Genomic DNA, 14,110 nt, shown 5'->3' with positions numbered 1-14,110 from the left:
GGCGCCGGCCCAGGCAGGAAGCCTCCTGTCACGGCTCTGAGAGGCCTGACCGCCCCGCCCCTGGGCGTCCCGGAGCGAGACCCGGCCAGTGAAGGAAACACTTTGATGCCCTTCAAGACCACTTCCACCCCATTACTCTTCCTCACCTCACCCCTCTGTCCCCCCCCCCCCTCTTCCTCCCCCGCCTCCCGGTTCCAGCCTTCCCCCCCCGTCAACCTGGACATCCTCGCTGGGCCTGTCTCCTTTCAAAGGCCCGACGCGAAAGAGGCCACATCACCCGCCAAAGCCATTAAACATGGTGGTCCAGGCCGACAGCCGTCTGCCCAAGTGCAGCCTACATGAACACATTCGTTTAAATGTAGGAGACCAAACATAAATCACAATGTTCTTGTAGACGACATCAGCCTTTCCCCCCACCCCCCCTACAAATAGGCGATGTCTGGGACAGGCATGGTAGACATAGTCATATTCTGCTGACTGGAACTTGTCCTGAAGTAAACTTCCATCTTCCAACTGGGACTTTGCTTCACTGGCAAACCTTTTGTTGGATGAAATCTTTTGCGGTTAATTTCTCTTTTATTGATGAGGGCATTTGGCATAGGCCTAGACTTCACTAGTCTTTACTTCATATTTTATAAATTCAAAAAAGATGCTACCATTTTTTATTGCGACATTTTCTGGTTTTTATTTCAGTGTAAAACCCAGGCCTTATGAAGGAGATAGATGAAGTGCTTGCCAGGCATATGCCCCACACAAAAGTCTATTGTATGCATACAGTGACCAAAGTTTTGGTCAGACACAGCGGGAATTGTGAGAAATATTCCGGGTGCAGGTGGGAATGGGCTGTCCCATGCAGGGCTCTAGTGCCAAGTACTAAACCAGGGGTGCCAATAATTATGAAACCTTGATTTCGGTGAAATCTATTTATTCAATGAATTTCTGATTTTGGTTGGTTCCATTGAATATTAATAAAGTAGTTTTTACATTGGAATTTTGAGTTTATCTCTTCATGATGTTAAGTATTTTTGTGCATTGCCAGTCAGGGGTGCCAATAGTTCTGGAGCCCACAGTATTTTCATTGTGTCTGTGTTCAGTTGATTCTCAAGCATGGTGAATGGGCTGGGAAAGTCCTTTCCCGTCGTTTGATACTTCCTCTTTGTGGGAAACATAATGCTCTCCCGCTCCCGCTGAATGCTTGGACAAAATGTTTCGATTGTCAGTTAGATTTACGCGGGGGAGACAAGGTGGCTGGATTGAGATGTTTGACATACCTGTCTGAGCCTTTAATGTGCCTTGGTTTGGTATATTTGTGTTTTAATGACCAGGGATTTTTTTCCCCTTGCTCATTCTGCAAATAAACAACTGTCACGGCCACTTTTCCCCCCATTGGAAGTGGACGCAAATTGTGGGGTGATTTGTTCCTGGCTGGCTTTGAACCGAGGCCCTAATTGTTCTTTCTTTGTTCGTGAGGTTTTCTGGTCCTGTAGCCATTACCCGATCCTCGCAAGCTGGTGCCAGGTTCTCGACTGAAACTGAGAGCTTGCAGGAGGGATCCGTGTCTCTCACAGAATTTGGATTAAGGAGCCCACACAAAGCTACAGTAACTAGGTCACTTCTAGCATTCTTTCTTATTGTTATTATTGTCTATTTCCGCACTCTTTACATAATTCTCTTGGATTTGTTAGCCAGAAGGCTATATGGGCGACATGGCTCAGGCAGTAAGAGCAGTCGTCTGGCAGTCGGAGGGTTGCCGGTTCGATCCCCCGCCCGGGCAGTGTCGAAGTGTCCCTGAGCAAGACACCTAACCCCCAAATGCTCCTGAAGAGCTGGTCGGGGCCTTGCATGGCAGCCAATCACCGTCGGTGTGTGAGTGTGTGTATGAATGGGTGAATGGAGAAGCATCAAATTGTACAGCGCTTTGGATAAAGGCGCTATATAAATGCCTGCCATTTACCATTTGCCATTTGCTATAGGCTGCCCCTAAGGTGTTTGACAGGACCGTTGGTAGTTCAAGTCCCGGTGTAGCCACAGTAAGGTCTGTGCCACTCTGGGACCCTTGAGCAAGGTGCTTAACCCCACATTGCTCCAGAGGGGATTGGCCCCTGTCTAGTCCAATCAACTGTAAATCGCTTTTGATAAAAGCCTCAGCAAAATAATTTTATGCCCCGGTGTAAAATCCAGATGCTGTCCAGATATGTTTCAAAACATAGCTTGAGCTGGTCAAACCATGTTGTGTAGAGAGCTGGTCTGAACTGGTCAATCGGCTACAAGCTGTTTCAAAACCTTTTTTTCCGGAGGGTATATACAGTATTGTGCATTATCTTATATACTGCACAATACCGTATAACATTCTGTACAGATAAGATTCTTTCAAAAATAATTCAATGAAAGGTCCTAAATAAACGTACTATACATTTTACATTATATTTTAGTAATTTGTTAGAATAGTTGAAAAATGAATCAAATCAATATTTTTTGTGACCACCCTTCGGCGTTAAAACTGCATCACTTCTCTGTGATAGCCAACGCTGTCCTGCAGTTCTATAAGACAGGTTGTTCCAAGCATGTTGGTGAACTTGCCATAGTTCTTCTGCAGACTTTGGTTGGCTCCTTGCTTCTGATCTGACAGCCTTGATCACGTTTTTATGTAAAAAGTAGTCAATTGCTTACAGTAATATGTTAAATTAAATACAAAAATGTCTCTGTAAAATTAAATCTTTTGGAAAATGAGTATTTGGAAATCTCAAATGTGTTCTTTTATACTAACACACACAAAAAAATAAACATGCTATATATATATATATATATATATATAAAGTCTAGGGTACCTAAGACTTTTGCACAGTACTGTATATCTAAAAATCCAGATTTTAAAAAAGGGCACAAGTGCCATGCAAAGACCCTCATTGCTTTTTGTGCGTGATAGATTTGCTGTAATTGCAGAGACCAGCATTGGAGTGACAGCGCGAAACGTAGCGGAGCTAGTTCACCCCCTTGCTCCAGCGGAGAGAACCCAGACACGCTAACACCGGCAGACAACATCCCGGGAGCGTAAAGCAAACATGCCCTTTTTTTTCCGCGCGCAATCGCACGTGTCGAGGACGATCCTGGAATGCCAGCCCAGATTTCATTTAAATGTGAGCGAGGGTTAATTGCTGGCCCGTCAGCTGAGAAAACAGCACAGCGCTGCTGGTAATCGCCGAAATTGGGTGACTAATCAGACACCGGAGAAGGGAATTAAACTGGCCGGGATCACAGAAATGCCAGTCTAAATCTCCCCTTCTGAGTCAGACTGATGATGTAGATGTCTTGGGCGTGCTTCCCGTAAAAACACAGTACCCAGTATATGTCGATTGGATTTCGTTAAGGACACTCTCCACAGGAGACTGTGTTCTCATTAGGGGTGTATTTCATGTCCAAAATAAAGTTATGGCTGTAATTTAATGTAATGCCTCCTACACAGGGCTTTGAGTGCAGTGTACACACTGTCAAGAAATACCTGCATAGATGAACAGAAAATAATGAGATTATGGTTCTTTTCCTTTTGCACAGATTTTCTGACAACATAGTTCATGGTAATCAATCAGCATTCATGATGTTCCAGTCAAAACAGCCGGACAAGAGCAGCAGCTGGTCTATGGATTTTTTGGTGCCATCACAACAACCAGTCCTTGTCTTTATTTCACCGCTGTAAATCAAAATTTCAGCTTTATCCAGAGGAAATATTTGATCTTTACCCGCCTCGCCCACCACAGCTGTCAATGTTTATATTTAGCTTGGACTGAGTGACGGTGGTGTTACAACCTGAGGAGAAATCCAATCTGTTTTTACGGTTTGAATGCACCTTGCCTAATAACAGCTGTTTTTAAGTCTCTTTCAGTTTCTCCCTATCTGGAGGCTAATTTATTTGTTCTGACTTTGCTGTCAGCTCTCTGTAATCGCCGTAATAATTCCTTATCTCAACCAGTCTCGTCAACTCTGTGGTGATGGTGCGTGGTAAACTGTTCCTTCTGGCGACTACCAATCATACTCCCTCGTCTCTAGCACATTCCAAATAATAAAAATAACTTAAAGCAGATGCAGCAGACTTGCGGTTGCAGTTTGCTGCAGTTGCACACCGGGGACCAGGGTTCGATTCTCCGTCCTGCCAAAAGCCAAGTTTGGCCGGCTCACGTGGAGCAGCATAATTGGCCCGCTGCTCCAGAGGGAGGGACTTGGCAGGGTTAGTAGATCGCCGCACAATAAAGCACCTCGGGCGCCTTGGAATCACGGTCATGAGCATCTTCTTCAAGCTGTTTCGCTCTCCTTCTGGCCGCTGAGGGACGGGGTGTGGGCGGTGGATCTAATACTAGCTCTAATTGAATCAGACGGGGTACAATTGGCTACCAAATTGGGAAAAATCCGAAAAAATAAATGTTGTTAAAAAAAAATCTTTTTTTAAACTTAAAGCAACTCCAGTGTAGCACACACGGGCATGTGCGGCTCCAGGTCACTGGCAAGTCACTCTCCTACGTGTTGCCAACATGCAGAGTGCCCTCGCTGCCTGCCCACATTAATCCATGCCCTGGATTAGTGCTTTCATATTACATTTTGGCAGCTCGAAATATGATTACAAATCATTACTGAATACTCATGGGTTATTAACAGCCAAATGTCAATGAACAGTAATGTTCATGATGCAAATCTTTATGAAAGAAAATCATTTCTGGTTGCTATATTTTTCCTGATGGTATTTTGTGAACACCACCAGGACCTTAATTAGTACATTAGGGTGCCTCATCTTCATCAGCATTTTGCAATTACTGTGAACTTTATATTTTGTTTTTTTCTTCTTTTTTTCCCCCCCTGGGGTCAAATTAGTTTCTAGAGTTAGCAGCCCTTTAGTAGGAAATGCAGCATGTTATTCCTGATGAGTGTCTTGCCTTGGGCATGGGGAAGAACAGATAACGCTGGCTGTAGTCCTATCTGCATCAAACCTCTCCACAAAGACTCTCCTCAGAGAGCAGTCCTTCCTATTCAGAAAATCAACCAAGGACATGGCGTTTTATTTTAACCGCGTTATCGCAGTTGCTGATAAACTCATTTCAAGGCAATTTGAAGAATAAAAAAAAGACATAAACGGAAGTTTCAGCCCAGAGAAGTTTCCATATCCTGCATCCTGCATTATGAATACTAAAAATACTTCAGGTAGACTTTTATGTTTTATGTCAATTTAATGTTAAGGTAAAGTTATCAACTCGTGGATATTTTGTATCCTACAATGTAGGACCAAGTGCAGGGTCTGTGGAATGTGATTTGACATTTTGAGATTAGAGGGTCAAGCACTAATGTAACAAAGCTGCCCCAAATTTTAATTCAATTTAGGCTCCCGGTGCTAAACATAAACCATTCTGAAACTGTCGTGCCAGTCGTCCAAAAGAAAAGGAAACCATGCAGTTAAGCTCAATGTCAGGAATTGCCTTTGGGAAATAATTACTCAGGACCTACCACAACACCAAAGAGTCAATTGGATTAAATCCAAAACACGCTAAATTAGCCTCAGGAATAAGGCTCATGAGAAACACCATTCACTACCCAGAAGGATCGTCGACATTAACCCCTGAGACTCAACTTCCCACAATGCACCACTATATCAATGGAATGATCTGGGTGGTTGTTTTGCTGAGAGTGACCTATACATGTGGGGCATCATTGATCATGAGGTTCTATATCCTCTATAACTTTCAAGTTACCAGGGTTAGATATATCAGATCAGATATATATAGGGTTAATGCATTTTCCTCCCCTGCCACATTCATCAGTGAAATCTTCCCCGTCAACTCAGGAGGGCAAATAGTACCACACTCCACACACTACAGTTATACAAATTTGCCTGCACATTGATAACATAATGGTGATAGCAGAACATTATTCAATTGTCCAGTAATCTCAGTCTGGGGCATTTTGCTCTACATGGTAATTACTACTATACAAACTGTTTTAACAATGGCCTTATTTACTCTTGTCCGCTTACCGTAATTATAATTAATCCGCAAATATGATTGCTGAATGTTGAGGCATGCATGGGGTTTAATGTATTGAGCCATATTGCCATTGTAAGTCACTCCAACCATTTGCCAAATACGCTCCAATTATTTCGATCCACTAAAAAAAGTGATGTTCAAGTAAGACATCATATCCATGTCCAGTGCTATGGGTGGACCAGAGAAGACCAGATCAACCAGCAAAGTGAAATCCGCTGGAGTGTTTCAGGTGTATGCATCCCACACACGCACGCACCTGGGATTGAACCCTGTGTTCGTGAGTTAGAAAACCGACATCTTCAGGATTTAAGGGTTAGTTACAAGAAAAGTGAGGGAGAGATGACACACAATTATAGACTGGCGGACTGGCGCAGTCCTGCTTGTGATTGACAGGACTGTAAATTTGGCATACATTCCTGGCCCCTCAAGAGGGGCAGCCCTTTGACTGAACCTCAACCCTTCTGTGAACTGGAGGTTTCACCCTCCCTGGGTCAACAAGCGGGTTAAGTATGTTCAAGGCAGTAAACCATGAATTTACACTTTTCTGCATGAGGCCCGCTTATTATCTGAACTCTGCCATTGCCCCCTGTGTGTTTGCTTGTGTGTGTGTGTGTGTGTGTGCGTGTGTGTGTGTGTGTATGCGTGTGCATTTGTTTGTGTGTTCATGTTCATAGAAGTCCTAGCAGTTCTTTTTAACGATCACATAGACCATCAAAATTATTTTGGGGCTCTCAACTCATACAAATAATAAGATACACTTTATATCAGGGTCTGTTTATCTTTTTTACTGTATGGCACCAACCTGCTGTGATTTTCAGTCATACAATCAGAACTCTGGTGTTTCATCTACTTTTACCCCCAACAGTTATATCTCTCAATAGGCTTCAGTGACACTCCAAAAAAAAACCTAGCACCAAGGCTGATGGGAAATTGGTCAAACTGTTGGTAATACCTAAAAATGATTGCTCTGTCCTGAAGCTTTTCAGTTTCCAGGATTTCCAGGATCTGTCCCAGAATCAGTATTACATGAAATATCAATACCTTCACAGCTAGTAATAGGTAGCATATGTACTTTATTAGAAATAGACAATTTTTCCTCCGTATTTCCTGCTAGCCATTCAAAGTTTTAAGTATAATGTTGCTGTCAATGGTAAGCCGTTGATGGCAAACATACTGTAAGGCCGTAAATCACATCCTGCTTCATGCTCTGTACACCCAAAATAAACTTATACTATCTACCTTCTCCAAATGATGATTTTTAGTGAGGTAGGAGGATCAATTGCATCAAAGACTACTTCTCAATTGAAAATGATACTGTGGACATTTGGTATATAGTCCAAATCACTTTTTTATAACGGTGTCTTAATTTCTCACAAGTGGTCGTATGGGCAGCATGTGTTGTAGTTTTTTAGATAAAACTACAGTCTGGGTCATGGGTTCAAGTCCCAAATGGGACACTGCGCTTTTACCCTCCAGCAAGGCACTTTACTTTGGTTGTTCAAGTAAACATACAGCTGAATAAATAGGTTCCAGAAAGCAGAAAAGATTGTACTTCGCCAGTCACTCAGGATAAGGGTGTCTAATACTTAATTACAGGACATCCTATCCTGTGGTGATTGTTACCATTCCACGATGCCCTGGGCCATTTGTCCATGCACAACAGTTATGTAAATTAGAAGTCTCCAAGTGAAAATGTGAGGTTTATAACTGCCACATAGTAGCTCATGTTAATATTGACCTTAGCCGTAATTCTGTGTTTTGCACATCTGTAATGTTTGTTCTGCTTTCTGTACTTTCTGTAATATGCTTTGCTTATCTTTGTTGCATTGTTCTTGCTGCTTTTGTTGTATGAAGCACTCTGAACACCACACTTGAGAAATGCTGTTGCTATGCTTGCCGATAGCCAAAGGCACAGGCTGTTCACTGAGATTGCTATTATCTCTATATTATTTTCAGAATCTATACACCTTGGAATTATAGAATAGCAGTAATTAATCACTCCGCAGAACACTCATTGACGTGCTAGACAATAGTTATCTGATCATTACACAAAGAAGCACCCTGCAATATGTTCCTAAACATATGCATGGAGATGGCATTTTCATTTTCATCTTTTTAAAGTAATCGTATTGCTATGCTACCTGGCAAAAGCGGCATTCCCAGCAATATTCCAAATGTTCACAGTTATGTCAGTCTCTCACCACCAGCCTGCTTTTTCTTTGGCAAACGCTACAATTGGAATGCCGTCCTCCTGTATTGTTGTGAAGGACATACTAGCGTATGAACAACCTTTCTTTGTAGGTTCTCGCAGAAGTCAGCTTTGATACGCTTTAGATTTCCACGAACAAAATGAGGAAAAATTTTTATATCTTGCAAACTTTTAAGTGCTGCATTTTTTTTTTAATTTTTTTTTTATTTACCCAATGTTCACACACAGCTCTCTGTGGGGATTCTCTGAATGTGTGGTTTTAATTCAGCTCACTTAATGACTTGAGCAACCTAATTAATTGCGCACTTATGTACTTCAACACTTTCCTTCAAGCGATAAAGCTGGCTGCCTTCAGAATACATTTAGACACAGCCATGAACTGTGTTTCATGAACTTACTGTAGTGCTGACCCGGAGCACCATGTCAGTAAGTGGAACAAATCAGGTGTTGTTACTCCGAATGGCCGAAGGGAAGGTTTCCTTTCAGCGCACGCGAATGCTTTTTTGCGAACAGGCTTTTCCGTTAAATTATTGCCAAGAACATATAATCGCAGCTAAGTTGCACATGACTAGGAGCTAAGTAAATGAAAACTCATTACGCTGGCACAGAGTCTGTTGATTCAGGTGGCATGCGTGACCTTAACGACCGCAGCAGCAGTTGCGGCCGGGCCATTTCATTGGGCTTTCGGGGATTTTCCATTCTCTTATTTTACATGACAGCCAGAGTGGGTCGTCAGTTAGCATGTAGTTTAGGAGATATGTGACGGGGCCTAAACATGGGTCAGTATGAGTCTGAAGTAAGTCTCAAAAGTAACTTCGCCCCCCCCCAGCCAAGTGTCATTTCATTTCCATAATTTATCGTCAAATGTTCGAAATCCGCTTTCTCATTTGCTGAGGGTATACCCAGGTTGTCTCGTCTCTTCAGCTCCAGAAAATGTCCGTACATTTAAAATATATACTGTATACATTATTTATTTTTTTTACAGCTACGTTTCAAGTCCAGTTGCCTGTGGTGAATTTGTGAAAGTGAAAAGTGAGCTCAACAATCTTTCATTTTTTAAATCAATTTATTAAGTTGATTCTGTATATTTGTCATGAGGCCCAGAGGCTACCAGTGATAACAGTGAGCATTGCCTGGATTCTGACCAGCAGTAGGTGTCCTGTAGGTGTGGTGTGGTGTGGTGTGGGGTGGGAAGGCCGTTCCTTGCTTGCAGGTAAATGCATTGGCGGAGTATGTGCTACAGTGGTTCTTGTGCAGCAGTAACATGAGAAGTACAGCTACAGATCCTAAATTAGGGATATAAAAGGTCCTTTAATGGATGATTGGCCCAGATGTGCCCTGCTGCACACTGTACAAAGGGGAACGCATATTTTACTTTTTACTACCCTGTGTCTGGTGAGATACACAAACGGACCCCAGTTTACAATCCCGAGGGACAGGAGTTCTATAACCAAGTTACAATAATTTTTTGCTTAATGGCAAGTGGCACTACAGGAAGGTATGTCCGGTGTTTTGCTTAAAATTGACATTTGAAGTATTTTAGGCTAGAAATGTACGTTTGGCAGAAAAAACAGTTTGGTACCATTGCCTGTAATTGCTGAAGGTTTTTTAAGCAGAACAATTCCCTGTTTTCATTAAAGAGATGAAAGGGGACTTCTAATGAGCATCTATCAAGTTCATCAGGTTACGTTCAAAGATTGTTTTTGTTCTTTTCAAGCAAGGCTTCCCCAGGGAAGTGGCTGAATGCAACTGAACACAGGCCAGCCTTCTATGTAAGGAAAACTGTACAGGCACATGCATTGTGATGAAAATTTATTTGTAACCTATTTTTCATTTATTATTTCTGTTTGTATTCATATGTATTACACTTGTAACGCATAATTTGTCATGTAATACATTAAACAGACAGCGACAGCATTGTAATGGAGTTGCATTGCAGCCGTAAAGTGTTCTACGCAAATGGCAACAGGGATGTTCAAAACTGGACTGTGCATCCCAGGATCACAGAGGATGTTCTGTTCCCTTGAAGCAATTCTTTACGCTATCTGCCTGTTCTTAAATAGAACACGGTTACGACCTCGACCGGATCAAACGGGCAGAAATCTGCTGTATTACAAGGATATTGAGTTTTGAATAAACAGCTCAATCAGTCAAAGTGGTGTGACAAAGGGCCAATCAAAGAATGGCAGATGACGCATTTTCGACGAAATAACCTTCAGTTTCGCGAGACAATAAAGAGACAATGGAGTTTCCTTGGCACTTGTGTTGATCTGGGGGATATCCTACCGATACAAATACTGCTAACTGTTTTTATTAAAGGTCGCATTCTATTTAAAAACATTTTAAACCAACTCAGAAAAACATCTCTGATATTATGTACTCCAGTGTTAGAGGAACCGTCTATGCAGCAGCCATGTTTTTATTTTTTTGTTCTTTTTTTATTTTTTTTTTGTAGTGAAGTGATGCATAAATTGTGATTAGAGTTTTGCTCACTAGCTTAGCTTTCTTGCTATGTTTCCATGCACATTTACCTCTTCTTGTCTGTGATGTTGGTTGGAGCATGGTATTGCTAAATTATTTAAGGAGCACCACATTTTATCCAGTTGAGCTTGTTTGGATGAAATGCTTTAATTATGTGTGTAGGCATTTTTTTAATCACCGTCGGTGTAGCCGTTTTCTAAATATGGGGTAAAACTTCTCAGAACAGGACGTGTTTGGCTTGAATCTCCAGTCTGTGTTTCCCAGAAGGTAACGGGCACTCAATCTCTGCCCTTGAATGCATGGACTGGTTTATAGACAGCCACCCATCTGGGCAATCACATGACACTCCCAGAAAATATGGTATCGTTAGCATACAAATATCACAGAAACTACCGTGGCTAGTCTGAGCGGTATAACAATCATAGCCATGGTATATCGTTATTTTATCACTGCTATGAACCAGTCAGATTATGAGATTTGCCCTACCCATTTTATGATTAGGATTATATCACTTCAAATAGATGTTATTTCCCAATACTTCATAATTCAAGATGATTTAACCCTGGGCATGCAATAGCTCAGCACAAACAACATGTAGTCAATGCCCTAACCCTCAAGCAACCAACATATTTCGCACACCCCAATGTTTTTAAAGGGAATTCATGAAATAATAAAAAAAGAAGTCAGAATCAATTCAACAGTTTTTCTTTTCCATTCAAATGTCATTAAACATCATATTCATAAAAAAAAAATAAAGTGTATATCTTACGTCACATTTAGTTATAATTCATGTCACCCACATTGGCGGCACATAGGGGAATATTAAGCCCTAACACTTTAACACTTGTAACCCATGTAATATGCGTGTGGTCAATATACTGTTACTGAGGTAACATTGTGATCAATTGCATATATCCTTGTTTTGAATGTGATATGACACTGTTCTCTGATATTTATTTCTGAACTCAATCAGGGGAGTCAGTGATGCTATTCACAAGCTCTGTGTTTGCTGCTGCTGAACTGTTCTATAGCCACTGGGCCATAGACACCCCCTACTCCATGCTACAGTCCAGAATCGCTAACTTCACGCTTTTTACCATACTGTACTGTGCCATGTGCTGATCACATGCTAACTGCATGTCAATCACACACATTCATAATAATTAATTTATGTGATTCATAATAATTAATAATCACATGCATTAAATTAAAATAAGACACAACTACGACTGTATGACACAGGTGGTCTGAGAAATACCACATTTCTAACTTCAGATCACAAAGATGAAATGTCTTGACTTGACTGGGGTCACATATGACCCCAGTGGACCTAATCATCACATTCACTGACAAAAAAAGGCAGACACCAGAAACAATGGTATGTATTTATTGAGGACAACTTCATTGGTAAAGTCAATACATTTTGAAAAGACCAAATGATATGTCCATTGCAATACTTAAAAAAAGTATGACCCCAGTTGGTCACTTGAGGGTTAAGTGACATGCACTACCAAGAAAATTGATAAATCAACTTGCAGAAAGAATCCTAGGAGAACTTCAACAGGTTTTGAATACCCTGGAAACGTCGTCTTGACAGTATTATCCCAAAAGAGTAAAATCAATTCATTTATCCCCATACATTACACACTGCATCTGGCTATACAGAAATGCTGGTGCTTACCAAAGCGTTCACTTCCACTTCACAGAGGGAAAGGTACTCTGCTTTTGGAATGTACACCGTGACATAACGTCCCTTCTTTTGTCCATAACAATTAAAGGTTTTAGTCTCCCCTGGTCCCATGTAGTCAACCGTGCTGCACCTGCAAGAGAGAAAATAATAACATTGATAAGTGTTTCACCAACGTTGGTCTTCTATTTAAATAAAAATTAAGAATAATGCAGCACGATGCTCTGTACCTCAGCTACAGCACCTAGTGTGTGATGAGGGGGAAGCCTGGGGTGGTTGGGTTGGGAATGGAAATGATCTGTCAGTGTGTGCAGGTCTGTACTCTGGTCTGTTCTGCAGAGTTAAAGTGCGGGCAGGTCTGTACTCTGGTCTGTTCTGCAGAGTTAAAGTGCGGGCAGGTCTGTACTCTGGTCTGTTCTGCAGAGTTAAAGTGCGGGCAGGTCTGTACTCTGGTCTGTTCTGCAGAGTTAAAGTGCGGGCAGGTCTGTACTCTGGTCTGTTCTGCAGAGTTAAAGTGCAGGCAGGTCTGTACTCTGGTCTGTACTGCAGAGTTAAAGTGCGGGCAGGTCTGTACTCTGGTCTGTTCTGCAGGGTTAAAGTGCGTAAAAGGTCTGTACTCATTTAAAATGGCGATATCACATTTTATTAGGTGTATTTCTGCTGTGCACTGTAAGTGTCGGTACTGACAGGGCATTACTGATGCCGTTGTCAGCCAGGGAGTCTCCGATGCGGATCTGGGCTCCAGTGATTCTGTCTGAACAGCAGTCTGCTCTGTTGGTGAGGGTGACGGAGGTAATTGTGTAGCTCTGCAGCAGGTCCACCCTCCACCAGGGGTTGGGGACGTTTGTGGTGTGGGTACAGGACCCATGGCGTTGAACAGAATCTCGGTTCCCATCGATGGCATTGCTTGCATGGCAATACGCTGCCCATTCCCCCGGAAACAGGGCCGACTGAGTGGCCTTCCCACGTATAGCCACATTCTCTGGAGGGGGGAGGGAAGGGGGGTAGTAGTAGTATTAGCCCATGTCTTGAAATGCATTTCATTTTTGTCTTTCAACTTGGGGAACAAAATTAAACCTTGTAACATTATAAATCCACACAAAGACCACCTTAATGTATTTCAGTTAAATGCATGAAACATTTAGCTGAAAGTTCGAAACATTGAAAGCAGAAAAAAATTACTTGAAATGCATGCATCATGCGTGACCAGGTAATAGGCACAGACTATTTCGGATGTTTTTGATTTTTTTTGCTTTCAACCTACTTTTGTGATAGTTCTAGCACTTTTTCAGAGAAGCATCTGTAAGCTTTCAGTTAAAGGTGGTTTCCATGGCAGTGCATGTGCATGGGCTGAAGTGTAATACTACCTGTAGTCTCTGTAGTCACTGAGTCTGGCTTGAGGGTTGCAGTGGCCAAGATTGGAAAAAGTAACATCATCATCTTCACCTTCATCCTGGAAAAGAGGTGATGTATGACATATTCTTGCTCACACATTCAAAAAATCATGTTTGTTCATTAGAACATGGCATGGACACTGGTCCTGTTCCGCATGGTGCTTTCTCATAGAAATTTCTCATCAAGTACCACTAATTAAATATTTGTAGCAACACAACTATAAATCCACATTTTACATCTGTGGGAAGGTCACAAGTTTCCACATTTAGGGTTAACCTACATGCATTTTCTAAACATGAATGGTCAGCCTTGGCT

At 41.9% G+C, this 14,110-nt stretch overlaps 1 protein-coding gene across 1 annotated transcript; it reads right to left on the bottom strand.

Moving 5' to 3' along the window:
* Positions 1-12,370: 12,370 nt before the first annotated feature.
* LOC133118650 (fucolectin-5-like) lies at positions 12,371-13,852 on the bottom strand. The gene is made up of 3 exons (XM_061228780.1): positions 13,768-13,852; positions 13,088-13,382; positions 12,371-12,533 (listed from the first exon to the last, which is right to left on the bottom strand). The coding sequence occupies exons 1-3, from the start codon at positions 13,850-13,852 to the stop codon at positions 12,371-12,373; spliced, it is 543 nt and encodes a 180-aa protein (XP_061084764.1).
* Between the last annotated feature and the right edge of the window lie 258 nt (positions 13,853-14,110).

The sequence above is a fragment of the Conger conger genome, chromosome 18 (assembly GCF_963514075.1).
Source record: "Conger conger chromosome 18, fConCon1.1, whole genome shotgun sequence".
In the NCBI taxonomy this organism is placed as follows: domain Eukaryota; kingdom Metazoa; phylum Chordata; class Actinopteri; order Anguilliformes; family Congridae; genus Conger; species Conger conger.
Note: the sequence above shows the minus strand (reverse complement) of the source record. Positions and strands in the feature narration are given on the sequence as shown.

Excerpts from the sequence above, each read along its gene's own strand:
- LOC133118650 (XM_061228780.1), bottom strand. The coding sequence starts at position 13,852 with ATGAAGGTGAAGATGATGATGTTACTTTTTCCAATCTTGGCCACTGCA. Across the intron at positions 13,383-13,767 it reads AGTGACTACAGAGACTACAG|AGAATGTGGCTATACGTGGG; the intron begins GTAGTATTACAC and ends TCCCCCCTCCAG. Across the intron at positions 12,534-13,087 it reads AACGGCATCAGTAATGCCCT|GTGCAGCACGGTTGACTACA; the intron begins GTCAGTACCGAC and ends TCTCTCTTGCAG.